The sequence below is a fragment of the Macrosteles quadrilineatus genome, unplaced genomic scaffold (assembly GCF_028750875.1).
Source record: "Macrosteles quadrilineatus isolate MER2022 unplaced genomic scaffold, UCM_ALF_1.0 Scaffold_7__1_contigs__length_78375512, whole genome shotgun sequence".
Taxonomy (NCBI): domain Eukaryota; kingdom Metazoa; phylum Arthropoda; class Insecta; order Hemiptera; family Cicadellidae; genus Macrosteles; species Macrosteles quadrilineatus.
The window spans coordinates 50,163,962-50,180,373 of NW_026542600.1; the positions used below are offsets into that span (position 1 = coordinate 50,163,962).

Sequence of the window (16,412 nt, forward strand, 5' to 3'; positions counted from 1 at the left end):
TACCCTGATATTTATTTTGAACTAAAATACCACTTTTTTAATCACAACCTCAAAATACTACTATAATACTGGGTGTTTATAAATGAATATCGGTGTTTTAACACTTCAAAACTTTTATACTATTAAGCTTACCGCTATAAATAATACATCAAATGAAAAAGCAAGTCTAAGAGTTTATGCCTTCCAACAACAAATTATTTAACAAAATCAATCCAGTAGAACTGTAGATTTAACTGTACAAAATTAAAAAGAAATCTCCAAACTTTTTTCACCACTATAAATTGGGAGGTCGCTCAACATTTTTGCAAATAACTTTTAAATGGTGAGGAAATCAACGAAAGTGGAAGGTATCAATTCTACCGGATTGATTTTGTTAAATAATTTGTCTTTGGAAGGCATAAACTCTTTGAGTTGCCGGTATAAAAGAATAAAACTTACTCTCTGATATGTTAACCCAGGTATTATTCCAGCTGGTGCGAGCAGAGATGATGTATCTGTTGATAGGTCGTCCGTTGGTGGCTCCGTCAGTCCACTGGACGGTGGCCGAGTAACGAGAGATCTCCACCACTGATACACCACCTGATAAAACCAGACCCATCAGATCACCATGCAATTTACCTTACTTTAACAGGTATTAATGTGACAAGTGTATAAATCTAGTTAAAAACCTGTAAAATAAAACGATAATATTGATACGTGTGTCAGCATTAGGGATGGGCCGATTCCAAAAGAAGACTCTCGATTCCACTGATTCTCGGCTTTGGAGTCAAAATCAAGAATCGACTTGTCTGCGAAGATCTGCACGATCGTAAAATTACTGCTAATGCCGCGATTGTGCAAGACTACGATGACGTTTCTGTGACTGTGGGAGACGAGGATGATGTCTACACGACCACGGAAGACGATGATGATGTTCCGTTACCGCGGGGGTTATTCAGTGTTTTACCGTGACCACAGCAGACACAGTTTTGAAAAAGTTTATCTTTTTAAATACCTAGGAGTTTAAATATCAAGCAATACAACCACAAAAACATACCTGGTGGACCAGGGGGGCCTTCTACGAACACTTGCGCCTTTGATGAGATTCGTCCTACTGCACTCTTGACAATACACTCATATTCTCCACCCTCAGCTAGCGTAATGTTGTAAATCACCAACGTGCCACCTTCTATTTTCTGTAACAATCAATCAAGTATATTAATCAATAATATTTTTGTAAATTGTGTTTTAATTTACAATAAGTTACCGTACCAATATCGTGATTATTTTACAAAAGTTATTCAAACCAAAATTTTAGATTGCTTTTCATTTTAAAATGCCGCATTTGATCATTATATTTCAAACTATTATGTGTGACCATTAAATATAGAACCAATTGATTAATAGTCTTAGCTGTTATTTCAAATTTCATTTGTAGTCAAAATGAGACGTAGGAATTGGCTAAATCAGGAACTTGCTAACTCGGTCGTGTGTCGGAACTGGCTAACTCTGGAACTGGCTAACCGTCTCAGTCAGGAATTGGCTAACTTCGGAACCCGCTAACTCGATTTTGTCTCGCGGCGGAATTTGCTAACTCTGGAAGTCGCTAACCCGGCCGCGCCCACTGCTCGGAGCGTTGCCAACCTTGTACGACAAAGTAATTGTACACTGCCGTATTTCAAAATGTCAGTGTCTATAAAGATACAGTAAATGTTATTGTTTTTTGTTATCAATTCCACTTTTAACAGATAACTAGCCCAAAGTAATTAAAAGACATTTAAAAAATCATGAAAAAGTGATTTTTTTATTAAATTGTACAATGGCCAGTTAAATGTGTATGATTTCGATCTTAAATATAAATGCCATCAGTATAAAGGAAAATAATAGAATATGAAAAATATTCAAAATTTAGTTTAATTGGTACTAAATAATTAAACCTCTACGAAATTAAGCTAAAATACACGCAAGTTCTTAAACACGGAAAACAGATTTAATTGTAATGTCGTAATAAACCAAAACCATTAATTATAGTCATCAACCATCGTAACTTTCATAACTAATTCATAGATTTTAAATTAAATGTTCGTCGTTGAACCGTCCAACTTACGTGTACAAATATGATGACATAGACTAAGTTTTTATCTAGGCCTAATAGTTTGAACCAAAGCATTGTAGGCCTACTAGTAAATAGTTGCCTAATTCTAAAATGTGTTGAATTTTTTTGCAATTACATGTTTTAAAACAGTTTTTAGATTGTACACCTAAGCACCACTAGTAAAAAATATGAGAAGATATAATATTCATTTAATAAAACGTGACAGGGTTATTTTAATTCACGATTCTTAATAAACAAATTGACGGATTTTCCTGATTTGAGTGTTGGGGTTTCCTTTATATTGCTTTCACAATCGATATAAACTATACCAAGCCATGCTCGGTTCACCGTTCCCCAGTACTGAGCTACACAATAGACAATAGCATAGACTAACCAACACAAGTATGTTTTATCTATGACAAGCTTTGTTTTTGGATAAGATCAAGTAATTTTAGCTATGGCCACCATTCATAAGAATTGTATCAAACAAAAGAACGCTTGGGTCCATTTAGAACCAGCCTGGAGAAAAACTCCAGACTTTTAAAAATCAGACCTACTTAAAGACGTAAAATTAATATTAATTCAACAAAATTAAGAGGATGACCCGGGTTCTACACTAATAGCCTACGATAAAAGAAATTTACAAGTTGTATTTATGCATAGACTAACTTTTAATGCAATCCATGAATACGTTAGGCCTACCACTTTATAATGTATTGATAAATATTTATTTAAATTCAATAGCTCTATTTAAAAATACATTACCACTACAATGTAATTCTGTAATGACGTTTAACGTGTAAATTTTATTATGATTTATGATTTAAGGTTACAAGCCCAGTATATAAAATACGAACTCAATAATTTTATTTGCAGAAGTTCAAAAAATTGTATTTATTCGAATAAAAGAAACAAATGGCGGACTACGAAAATAGATATTTCATAACATGTAATAGATCCAAATTAAATGTGCATTTTTATCTTTTTGCATACCAATAAGCTACTATTTAAGTAAGAAACCTACATATAAAACATACTCCCTTATATTAGTACATTTCTCATCCTTATGGATCATCTGAAGACAGTTGTATTGTTAGTTCTGTCCAATGCACTGTCTTAAGAGGTCGTGTTTTGTTTACAATTGTTTCTTGTTTCCAGTAATTTAAAACCTCGTTTAACCAAATAAAACGTTCTAATCACAACTAATATCACGTCCCCTAGTTATATAACCAAACAGTAAAGAACAAATCATGAAGTTAACTATAAAATAATAGAAACACAATTTTGTCGACACTAGCGATCAGTGTCACCGGACATGAACTAGACACGAAAAACGAGCTTCAAAGTTTACAATGGGATGTAAAGTTTACTTGTGTTGGTTAGTCTATGGTAAGACTATAATGCATTTTCTACCCTAATAATCATAAGAATAATGTTAAACATACTTCTAAATATATTTATTTTATCGACTACGTTGCTCTTACTCCTAATTAATCGTAGGATACGACATTATGGTACCGATACGATATAGGTACTACACTTTCGGCAACACTGGCCAAAAATATTCGTGCTTGGCTCCCATTGGACGGCCCGCAAGGCTTCTGATTGGGAGTTAGCGAGTTCCGCCGAGGGACCGAGTTAGCGACTTCCGTACAAGGACGGAATTCGCTAACCCGGCTCTAGAGCGGGTTAGCGGGTTCCGGAGTTAGCCAATTCCGAAACCGAACAAGTTAGCGAGTTCCTCTCATCGACCAAATTTGAAGATAGGGCGTTTAACATGGGGTTAGCGAGTTCCAGAGTTAGCCAATTCCGCGGACCCGTCAAAATAGCCAACACCAACTTGCAAACCTGTTTTGGGTGGGCTTAAAAAGGCAAAGAATTTACACTATCAATTTATGACAAGTGTATTTTGTAGTTTCCTTTCACAAAAAAATATAATCATTTACCCATCAAATTATACAAATATTTTTTTTTTACTCTCTTACTGTCTCTCGCATCAAAGTCCACTAGACTAGCAAGACACAACATTTTGTTATTTAGCAAAAAATGTGTACATTGTCAACATACAATATTTCCTAATAATGTTTAAAAATTTTCACAAACTTATTTGTGTTAAGAGTCATATTACTCACAATATTTGTGTTCTCATATTCACTGTGAGGTATTCTCAGCCCATTGTGAGTCCAGATGTAGGCGATATCTAGGATTTCCTCTGAAGCCGCTTGACACCTTAAGAAAACATCCCTTTGTACAGCTGTGACTATCCTCGGTGTAAGTTGTTCAATAAGCATTGGTCCTCCTGCAAGCAATACGTTGTCATTAACATTTGATCAGCATCAGTGATATATGATACTTCTGAAATTACAAGATCCTCTGCACAATATGCATATTTCTTGGTGAAGGAAGAATGATACCTTGATTTTTATTGTACAGTAGAGCTTCGATTGACAGAGGTAATGTGCATTGAGTGTACCTCAGATAGTAAAATATTTGGAGATCACAAAAGATTGCCACAGTGATGGTTCAGTACTGCTAAATCAGAGCCGAACCTTCATCCTCTTCATTACTATATGTAGACTCTAGCTGTTTCACCACTTGATCACCATTGAACAATGGCGAAGTCACTTCCGGGTATCACAAATAAGTTTATATTTGCAGTGCACATTTTACCTCATAGAGATATGTTTCATAAGATCTTATTTACCTTTTATAGATTTTTTAAAAATATTTATAACCTATGAAACCATTCTGATGTAGAATCTTTTTTTATAAAAGCATTATTTAAATTTAATTTGTGACCTGCAAAAGCTCAATTAAAAGGAAACTTGGTTAGGGAATGTGGTTTGGTGCTCAAATAACTGCATATTTTCAGTAGATTTTTCCAAATGTTTAGATATGTAATATTAAATAACAGTTCAATTATAATACTCACGCAACACAATGACTCTGCCAAAACTCTCGTCTTTGCCATACTGATTCTCTGCAATACAGGTGTAAATGCCATCATCATCTCGAGATACTGGGCTAATTATGAGGTTTCCACTGTCCAAAATTCTACGTCTTCCACCGGAACCTGCAAAAAAATCATGAGAGATATTAAAAGTGGCTGAATAAAATCAAAATTATAGTTTGGCCTTTACTAGAGGTTAGGCTAATCTCCAAAACAGACAATCTTCTCACCTAAGGGGCCAATTATTTTTCAAACTTATCTCAAAAGGGCTTCAAATCATCAAATGAAGACAATTAATAATAAGATATTAAGAAGCAGGCGGGATTTTTACCTGAGATTATAGGACAGAAGTACCGTGCTCTGATTACTATGACCAACAATACATCCAACTCTTCCATTTTAAAAGGTTCTTTCTTCAAACAAAATTAGTAGTTAAGTCAAGTTGTAAATAAAAAATGTGATAGATGTATGACAGTATAGTATTTTTTTCTTGTCGTTCTTGGCGATTTTATTAATTTTGCATGTTAATTGGTAAAGGAAAATTAAGTTCTATTCATTGTCCCTGTACTAAAATTTAATAAATAATGTATTTCCTGTAAAATAATTGACGTAGAGGTTATTCAGTGTTAATTTGATTAACACGTTGACTGCGCGCGCCGACTTTACAGGCGCTCCCCAGTGCCGGGCGAAGCCCCGGCGCGCAACCGAATCAGCGAACGCAATTGGCATTCAAATATTTCAGTCTGACGAATCACAAAAGAGCAGTGGTGACTGTGCTGCGTTACCCCGAGAGTGGATGTAGTTCACTGAAACACCCAAAGGTAGCAGCACTGCATGGATCCGTATCCAGTGTCTTTGTAATGTGGGTTGAAGAGAAAAAATCCCCGAAACCGGGACAAAAGCATTGCCAGACGGGATTTTACGGGAAATTTTAGTACCAACCTACACCAAAGTAAAGCTCGCATTCTAAGCTGGCAGGCTGGCAACGATTATAACGTCTCCGTCTGAGGCTAAGCTCACACTGACTCAATATATTACTGTTGGTCTGGTGCCGACTGTAGTCGGCGCGCGCCACCTGGGAGCGCTGGCGACGCCGACTAAAGTCGGCACGCGCAGTCAACGTGTTAAGAGTGAAAATGTTTAGTTTAGGAATATATACAATTCTAACTCATTTACTCTCACAAAAAAAAAATTTTTCATTGTGTTTTTGGAAGATTCAAAAACTTACCGATTACTAAATTGTCCTTCTTCCACGTGAATTTTGGCCTTGGAGCTGCTTCTGGGCTACAAATAATCGTCACATTACCACCTTCAGCTGCATAAGTTTCAGTTTCCAAAGGCCGCTTTTTGAATGATGGTTTGAGAGCTGGAAAAAATTTCAACCTTAAATAACAATCAAAATGGAATCACACAAGTGCTTAAAACAGCTGTATCTTTCAAAACAAAATTGGTGCTTTTACTCCACACATAAGCACAACCCAAGAAAAGCAACTGGTCTAGACTTATTAAGGTGCAGACTCTTAAAAGACTTTAAAAACCTTCCTATTGTGGTTATCAAACAGTTCAACATATTATTGCTCAACAGTGTCCAGTCCAGGAATACGCATCAACAAATTGTGTAACAGAGATTTTAATGGATTCCTTTACACAGCATGGACAAAGTCTTAGAAGAACCAGGGGTGGGAAGACACTCACTATCATAGTTTAAAGTCTTTCAACAAGTTTTGTTATATGTTGTTTTGATGTTGCCTATTCATCACTTTTCAAAATTTAATTTCAACAATTTCAAGTTACAAAGATACATGATTTTTCTGGGAGAAAAACTGTGCGTAACACTGTTTAGTCATTAGAGTGAACTTTTTGAGATGTGGTTAAATTCTGTGAACTTTTTGAGATGTGGTTAAATTCTGTTGAATAGCTAAGTTTCCTATATGGAAGTAGACACATAGTTAAGAAACCTAAGAAAGGTAAATGGAATTAGTCTTAGAGCTCTGGATACACATATACTATGCATTTTAAACATATAATAGGTAAAACAATGAGCAATTTCGGTTGCACTTTGTCAAAAATCTCATTAGATCAAAACTAAAAAAATCAGAGCTGAGAACAGAGTAAACATTTTAACCCCAAGAAACTGAGTAGTAATGTGATTGATTATACAAGTGACATTGCACAAAGTCAACCATATTCTTGTTAGCAAAATATAATATGTCTAGTAGCCGAATTTTTCAATCCAAATTCTTAAAATATGACCACTTAATGGTACTTTAAATAACATTAGACATGGTGGAAATAACAAGATATTCTAAATCTTATCTAAAATAAAAAAACATTTTTTAATTGAAGAGTATAGACCTAACTATAAGGCAGTAGTAGACATAGAGTTTGCCTTTTAAGGGATACTATGATAGTCACAGAAATACTTACACAAAACCCGAAGCTGTGCAGAAGAGTATCTAGTTTTGAGATCATTTTTGGCTCGGCACTGGTACATAGCCTGGTCTCGCTCAGGATCCAAGTACCGTATAGTAAGTACGTTGTCTTGTATTACATAACGATCACGATCCTCTGTTGGAAGTTTCTCCACCTCCAGAAGTTCACCATCTCGTAGCCAGCCGTATGTCACATCTGGGATCCCAAAAGCCTCACAAGTCCAAGTTAGTTCTCCTTTGTTGTCCACGTGTTTGTCAGTAAGAGGTATTGTAAAGTTAGGTTCCGCTGTAAAAGTATTAAAAAATCGACTTTAAAATCACACAAACTTCCTTATGTTGCAATTTTTATCAAGGTTGATGCTATAAAAAGTTGTATCCAACTCGAAGGTTCAAAGGAGTTTAAGTACTATTGTTGTCGAGAATCTTTAGTTTTAGACTTGTAGCATTTTGTTTTTTTGTTACAGGGACTTTTGCACAATAATTAAAGTTTGGTTTGGTAGTTTTTTTTTGTTAGTGCATAATTTTGACTAATTGCTGTAGGCAGTCTTACATTTAACATAAACATAGTTGGACTGAGCCATTGTCATAATGTAGGCTACTGCTTTTTTACTAGCTAACCAAATAGAATAAAAAAATAATACATTACAAATAGGCTAAGGGTGTAACATAGAACACAAGGGCCTGAATTTTAAAGATTTTTTTAGGGATGGTAGGGGGTATTTTTGGGGGGGTTTTTAGGGGTGGTTTTTGGGTTGACGTTTTTGGAAAATAATTCACTTAAGCATGTGAAACACAAAACTTTACACTGTACACAACAATTAGAATATTTCACTGTCACTGATAACATTTGTAAAATATGAAGACCTAAATTCTCCTCATTGATTACCCCTCTCTCTTCAAAACCTAAACCTTAAAGAGTACTTGGAGTATACCGGCCATCTTGGATAATTTCAAACAACTGCTGAGTTATTTATCATTCACAAATATTTTTTAAGATATATAAGTGATTGTAATTCAAATATAGGGCGCAGTGGGATCAGAAATTTTCTTTCTAGTTTTTTAATTGTTTTACGAGTTACAATTTCCAGCCTCCAAAGACTCTTGTTTTGTCCTAGGACACTAGGCACGAGCCCAAGATTGCTGTTCACATTACTTCAGGCAAGACCTAGGGGTTGCAACATTTTCACTTAAATGAAATCCATTAGTGATTTGGCGGGATTTGAACCCGGGACCTCAAGTACTGAAAGTCTAATGCTCTTAACCACTAGGCCAGCTCGCTCCCCCTAGAAGGACTTTTAAAATGGTGTCAGTGACAGTAAAGTATTTTAGTTCTTGTGTAAAAAAGTAAAGTTTATGATTCTTATGACAGAGTGAACTTTTTCTATTAAGGTAAGTCTTCTATCTTTAAAACAATTCAAAATTTAAAATAGATTTACCTTGAATGGATAGGACGACAGCATTCTCGATGCTTGCTCGGTCATTTGTAGCTCGGCAGATATATTCGCCCTGGTCTTCCACTTGAACACTTGGTATCAGCAGGACTCGATTGTAGGATGTTAGAACCGCCTGGCGAGGCAAAGCGGCACCTCTACGAGTCCAATTATAGGACGGGACCGGACTGTCAAATATCAACATAGGTTACACCAATGTTTATTTACAGCTAAAATATATTACAACTAAAATATTAAGTTTTCTTCCTACATGGAAAACGTTCTACAGCAACCAAAGATGCTAAAACACTAATTTTTTTACACAGACTTGTCTTTGTTCTGTTGGACTTGAAAGCATCTTCTGGGCTAAGCGTTTTCCATAGGACATTAAAATATAACATGGTGGGTAGTTTTTTTTTACAGATTATGGATTAGGACTAGATTAAGATTGATAAGGCACCCCTTATTGACCTCCCTTATTATAATTGGATAGTCTTTTGAAATGGTCGGTAGCTGTTAATGAAGGCCTATGTGTTATAGTAGTATTTGGCTGAGTCAAGATGTAAATAGTACTCCTTAGTTCAAAGGGTTTCAAGCAAGTATTATTGAAGCATCATCTTTTGTTCAGGTTGCAAGAAAAAAAATTGGTAAGTTGTTGGTAGTGCAATAAATGTAAAATCATGGTAGCAAAGTTATGGATTCTTGTCCCTATTCTTCCACTATAGTCTGTTTGCTCAGGGAGTGCGCCTGGCCGAAGGGTCGACCCTACTCATACACACCCAGGCCTCACACACACAGACACGATGGATTAGGACAGACCATTGAACTGCCGAGTGAGTCATCACTGCCCCACAGATATTTGACTAAATATTTTTATATTTTTACTTTGTTATAAAATCAATTGATACTTTTGACTTCATCTCAAAATGATGAAATGAGTAAAACGATACAAAACAAAATTTATTTTGATAAACTAATCTAAAAGTTACAAATATAGTTCATCCCAAATTTGTAATGTATTTCTTGGTCATAATGGTTTTGTGTTTGGGCAAATTTTCATGGAATTAAACAACATGATATTAATTGCAATTCTGAGACATCATACAATAGGTGTTTATATTTCTAGGTAGCGAAGAGGACCGGGGCTTTCAGGTAATTAGGACGGCGGTGAGTGTGGCAGGGTTGCCACCAAAGTGAGATAAAAAAATTCATGCATAATTCACGCACTTTTTCATGGTCACCTAAATTCACGCATAATTCACGCTTTTCAAGGTTTTCATGGCTGGTGGCAACCCTGAATGTATTTCTTGGTCATAATGGTTTTGTGTTTGGGCAAATTTTCATGGAATTAAACAACATGATATTAATTGCAATTCTGAGACATCATACAATAGGTGTTTATATTTCTAGGTAGCGAAGAGGATCGGGGCTTTCAGGTAATTAGGACGGTGGTGAGTGTGCGTGCTTGAGTCGGGTACCTCGCAGGTAGGGCCGAGCTCCTACCCAGTCACTTTATCCTACTTTAGAGAGTTTGTTATACTCACTGAGCAAACATAGTAATCGTTCTTTCTGCTCACCCAAAATTTTACTTTAATATCAGATAAGAAATGTCTAACTTCCTTATTTATGAACAATGATCTTTCTCTTCATCCTCGTCAGTTAAATAAACAATAATGCTTGGAAATTATTTAATAAAAACACTCTGGATCCAAAAAAAACACTTAAAACTATCCCTAGGATATAGTTAAATAGTCTGTAATACAAAGTCTTGGGTTATGTTACCAAAAAAAAGTATCCAAACCTCAGCATTGTGATTTGGCCCAAAGGTGAACTCCAAAACTTTGTGCTAAACAGAAGAACGAATAATTTGGCCTACTGTATAGCGATAGAATCTTAACAATCGTAGCAGCCTAGTAGTAATTAAAAAACATTCATGATGACGAGCTTTAGTTGAGGATACTAGGCTATTATTTATTCATTGATCTACTAGCTACCTATTGACTTAACAATTTGTTTTTGACTCTGATGTAGGCCTAATTTAAATAATATGTTAAAAAGCATTTCACAGGTACTGATATTCTTAAGACAGCTAGTGTCGCTGAAACTGCCATTAAAAATACTCCGTACTGCACGGTGAACATGGAATGGAGTCCGACAAAGAAGGTTTATACTTACTATCCAAACGCCACACACTCGAGTCGAACTTCTTTCCCGGCAACTGGGGCTTCAGGGAAAGCTTTCGGGAAATTATTTGGGAATTTCAATTGCTGATGATTGGCTGTAAATAAAAACATGCATGTTACTGGAGAAAACATAAAAAAGTAGTCAATAATTTAGGTATTAATGAGAATAACATGTTTGAAGTACAGTATCATTAGTAGCTTCATGGTAAGATTTTAAAACTTACATCACAAAATTGTAATATGAATATAGGCCTATATCACTTTCCATTATTAACTTTAATTTGTAAATATTTACTTAGTAACCCGTAAAATATGCAAAAAACACAAAATACAAACAGCTGTAGGCCTACCATGTAAATACATTTGTTTACTGTTTAGCATTATTACTTAACAATTCATGATATTTTTCAATCAACAAAAAACTACAAGCTTAGCTTCAGTGTGTAAAAAAAAACACAATTGCAAAATAGTTAGCATAATTTAACTATTTATTGGGTATTACACTTATAACTGACCAAAAATGGCTACTTACAATGGGGATTGACGTAGAGGGGGAAGAAAGGTCCGTTACGACCCGTGTCAGACACTCTGCTCTGCACGTTACAGCTGTAGTTTCCTCGGTCAATATTCTCCAGTGCAGAAAAGTATAGCGCTCCATCAAAAGATACAAAAACTCGCTTATCTTCCTCTACAAAATTGGGAAAATAGTCCCTGGCCCAGTAGTACTTTACACCTGTGAGGAAAATAATGTTGGTAAAATAAATTCCTTGTAGTGCCCAACTGAAGAAAAATGCTTATTGTAGTAGCGAAAAACCCAACCTTGATGAGCCTGTTTTGTTTCTTAGCTGGTTATCTGGAGCTTAAGGTAGGTATCAAACAATTGACAGTAAACATTATTATATTTATAAAAGGCATTGATAATGACAACTTTGCCTCCGCAAAAAGTTACCCAAGATTTAAAGACAAGATACCACATCACATGCTTGTCCACAAAAATCTAAAACCAGATTCAAAATAGACACTACAGAAGTAACTGTACAGCACTCTTAAGTTATGATACCTGGTTCTGTAAAATCTGAAGTAGGCTCTTGAAGTTTTACTCACAGTAATGAACATACAATTGCATGAAGGGTTTTTATTATTTAGTTTAAATTAAATGGATATACCAGTCTACAGCTCTGACATAAAAAATGAGCACAATATTAACATAATTACCTGGAAAGTATTGGGGTGGATCACAATACACCGTTTTTCCCCAGTTTTCGTCTCCTCTTTCTGGTGATCTTTTCAAGTTGAATTCACCAATAAAACCAAACGTGAGTTTAACACTTTCTGATATTATACTTCCATAGTCGTTTGTGGCTTTGCAATGATACAGTCCTCTGTCTTCAACCTGCGACATAAATGTTCATTGTAAAATTGCAAAACACTTCTCTGAAAATCTCTAAATGTAAGGATTTATGTCTCCATAGTGGGGATGGCCCTAGTTATCTACCCCACTTCCAAGGGTGATGGAAGAGAGCTGCTGAAAATGTGTTCCGAGTACTCAGTTGTCCTTCAGTTATCAATCCAATATCTTAAAATAGTCGATCCAGGCAGAATTCTGCACACACCAATAAGCGTAGATTCTGTCTTGCATGAGGTTGTGGTGTTTACAAAATACTCTAAACGATCTTTGTTATTTTACTTGAAAAACTATTACATTTTATAAATTGATTTCCATTTTTTTATTTGCGTGCAATTTTCCAAATTCAAATTAAGTAAGATAGCAACGCATGTTCAAGATTTCTCGATGATCACTCTCTGAGGGTTTTCTGAAATATCTGTTAGAACTATCGTTAATTATATTCTGAGCCAATAATCTTGAGACGTTTATTAATTTACAAAACTCGTTCATGAACCCTGGGCTATCTCGTAGTAAGCTGGGTCACCTGAACAAAACTAAGATGTTAACTTACTATTTTGGTGAGACAAAAACCATTATGTAGGAACATTTTTAAGAGGGCAATTTAATATTTAATTTTGTGTACTCCCTGATATTATGTCACAACCCTTTAAGAAGGAAATTCTCAAATTTAATACCGGCACTTCTTAATACCTTTAACAATGCCAGAAATCTAGCCGCTCGCACACCTCTATATAAATCACATTATCTACAGTAAAAGTAGTTTAAACTAAAAACTGTAACTTATTTACCTTTTTAGGATCATGAATAATGAGAGTGCCTCCACTGATAGTGAACCGAGTGTCTTTCAAGGGATCAATCTTGACAGGTATCAACACGTCACCTTGGTAATCTTCTTTAAACCATTCATAGGTAGGGGCTGGGTACCCTCCAGCAAGGCAGCTAAAAATAAAAAATAGTTTAATAGAACATTCCATAAATTCATTTTATAGTCCTGGGACTCCTCGTCCTTTCTGACAGAAAATGTCCTTACATAAAAAATGCTGACTAGTTTTGTTCTGAGCGTAACTATTGTAAAAGCTTACGACAAGTCAAGAGAATATAGTACTATACAAATCATTACGTACATAACACATGACACAAAATCATTTAGCAACACAAAATGAATAAAGATATTATCAGGAGTCATTGGGTCTTAGCAACAGCAGTAGACTGGGCCTTGAAGTTCAGGACTAGGAGATTCAAGTCACATCATTTTTGTTGTTTATGTGATATATTTGATGTTTTAAAGTGTTGCAATATTTTTACAGTTTCACTTGCAACAAAAAAGCACATTTACTTGAAATTGGACTAAAGAAATTTAAGCCATTTAAGAAATTTAAGAAATTTAAAAAGAAAATTAAGCCTAATATCCACAGATATAAAAATACCAAACGACATTGAACATTTTTTAGTAGGGCTACATTGAGTGAGACGTTTGATGTACCTGAGTGAAACATCGTTGGTGATTTTCCTCTTGGAAAGGTCAAAGACAACATCAATGGGTTGATTGATGAAGTATGGACCCATGGGTATCTTGAGGGGGTCCTGCACATCTATGCCGTACTGGTATGTTCTGTCGTCTGCTACTATGTAATGAAGCTTGGTAAGAGGAGCTTCACAGATGTAAAGTAGAAGTTCCTCCCCGGTTACTTTCTCCAGGCCCCATTTCTTCAGGTTGTTTGAGAAGCTGAAATTAAAATAACGTTAACAAACTCACTTTTGTATTGTTTTACGCTCTAATTAGTTTTATCAATTATTTAGAAAAAGCTATACTACTTTAATTGAATTTTCAATACTTTAAGTAGGAAACAGGCTTACCAACAGGTTTATTTTCACAAGACAAATTCAATAAATCTTGGAAGAAGTTTAAAATTTGTTGTTAAAAATGATCTGGGAACTTTGCTACTCAAAAGGTAAAATTTATTCAAATCAAGTCTGTAGTCCCAAATTATTTTAATTTGGTTTAGTATGAATTATATAATAATAGGAGGGTTAAGACAATTAAAACAATATGACCGACAATTTTATAGGAAAAATCTATTTTATGTAATACTATCATCATAGTTTAATATTATTTACATGGGTCCTTCATTGAGTCAAATCCTTCTGATGAGTGAAGGCATGCAAGTTTTGCCTTACCTGTAGACCATGTAGTCTTTAGAAGGTCCCGACTGATCAGCTGGCTCGGGTAGGAAGGCTGACTCCATATCTGGCAATGGCGTTCCATCCTCGTTGACCCAGTAGCCTGGACTCTGCTGATGAGGGCTGATGTACCATCTACGATGCTGCGGGTCTTGCCACAACAGGTTGTACAGCAGAAACCCGTGTTCTTCTACAGAGTTGATACTGACAAGATCCGACTCATACGCCTGAAAACAATAAGCATCATCAGGGATTCTGCTTTTTTGTTTACAGCACATTTTCTACAACACATGTGAAAAACTAGGGAAATATTTACATTACTTTATGCAGCCTACTTTGTACCAAATACTTTTGGTATACCTACAGGGTTCCTACGAAAATATTATTAGTAAATTCCCTGGCCACGGCACATTTTAGGTACCGTGATTTTTTATAGTATTTAGGTACCGTAGGTTTTATCTTGAGTGAAAAAACAACTTTTTATTATTTAATACGGCCTTCACTATCCCCATAGCCGCCCTTACGCCTCTTTTTTACTTATACAATACCAAATAAGAAATATAATTCTAAATATGCACAACTATAAGTCACATAAAAATGGGTGATAAAAATTATATAAGCCACAGTTATCAGAACTTTAGTAATCTCTGAAGTAACTATCTCATCTATGTCTAAAATAAAAGTCAATATTTTGGCGAATTATTTAAGACTATAAAGAGTTTTGGGAGTTATTTAGAATTGGGTATATACGTCTTTAACTAAAGACAAATTTCAATATAAATACATTTTAATGTTAAATTATGGTCCATGAATCATTTTAAAATTGTCAGATTTTGTTTAATGATCGATAAAATCAAAGCCAAACATTTACTGAGTAATTTGAGACCAGAAATAACTTTGTGACGTATTAACAACCCGAGTTATAAATCTTTTAATAAAAATATATTTCTAAAAAGTTAAATTTAATATTGTTCTGAGGTTTGTAGCTGGTCTTTAACTCGTCTGATTTTAATGATCAAGAGTTCAAACGAAAGCCCTTACATTACTGAATATTTTAAGCCTAGAACGAACTACGACCGTCAATAAGATCTGGAGATATAAGAAAAATAGTTTTTAAAAAATTATCAAACTACGAAACGTCCATAAGAAATGTATGGTGGAGAGTTTTCGTTTGAATATATCTTCTAAATGAATAAAGATATTTAAAAACGAATTTCGGCATTGAATCAGCGTAAAAATGTAGTTGGTAATGATGTGTCACAACACTATCATTACATTGAAAAAAAATTACCTATGTCCAATATGGCGGATCCAAGATGGCGGCCAAAAACATGTTCCCTATCAAAATGAAGTACTAACCACCCAATAAATACAGGTGGTGGTCCCAAGTCAATATCTCGAAAAATGTGCATAACAAATGCATGTGAAATATGTTTTTTTAGTTTGTCCAATGTTGGAAAAAGCCGCCATTTTAAATTATGATTTTAGTGGTTTTCTCGTGCACCGATTTTTGGCAACTTATAGTATGTCATTCTGCAAACCCAACTCTACAAAATAAAACCATAAAACGTTTTCTTGCAATTTTTTAAGGTCATATCCTATATTTCTCCGACTATATGGTAACCGCAGCACAGCTGATGGTCTATATTTAATTCCTTTTGTCTATGGTAGTATTTAAAAGATTCAAAACAAAAAATTATCGGTCATAAGTCTTGCATTTTGATGGCTTGCTACTTTTGGAACAATTATTGGAA

The 16,412-nt window shown here is 35.0% G+C and overlaps 1 protein-coding gene across 1 annotated transcript in view; it reads right to left on the reverse strand.

Annotated features, from left to right (window-relative positions):
* Positions 1–16,412, reverse strand: part of LOC128998966 (contactin) — a 35,843-nt gene that overhangs the window by 15,636 nt on the left and 3,795 nt on the right. The window contains exons 2-14 of the mRNA XM_054425322.1: positions 14,656–14,885; positions 13,961–14,203; positions 13,266–13,416; positions 12,285–12,462; positions 11,602–11,802; positions 11,062–11,164; positions 8,893–9,074; positions 7,452–7,742; positions 6,253–6,390; positions 5,007–5,147; positions 4,207–4,373; positions 1,037–1,175; positions 439–579 (exon numbers count right to left, since the gene is read on the reverse strand). Coding sequence (XP_054281297.1) covers positions 439–579; positions 1,037–1,175; positions 4,207–4,373; positions 5,007–5,147; positions 6,253–6,390; positions 7,452–7,742; positions 8,893–9,074; positions 11,062–11,164; positions 11,602–11,802; positions 12,285–12,462; positions 13,266–13,416; positions 13,961–14,203; positions 14,656–14,885 — 2,305 coding nt within the window. The remainder of the gene's footprint in view (positions 1–438; positions 580–1,036; positions 1,176–4,206; positions 4,374–5,006; positions 5,148–6,252; positions 6,391–7,451; positions 7,743–8,892; positions 9,075–11,061; positions 11,165–11,601; positions 11,803–12,284; positions 12,463–13,265; positions 13,417–13,960; positions 14,204–14,655; positions 14,886–16,412) is intronic.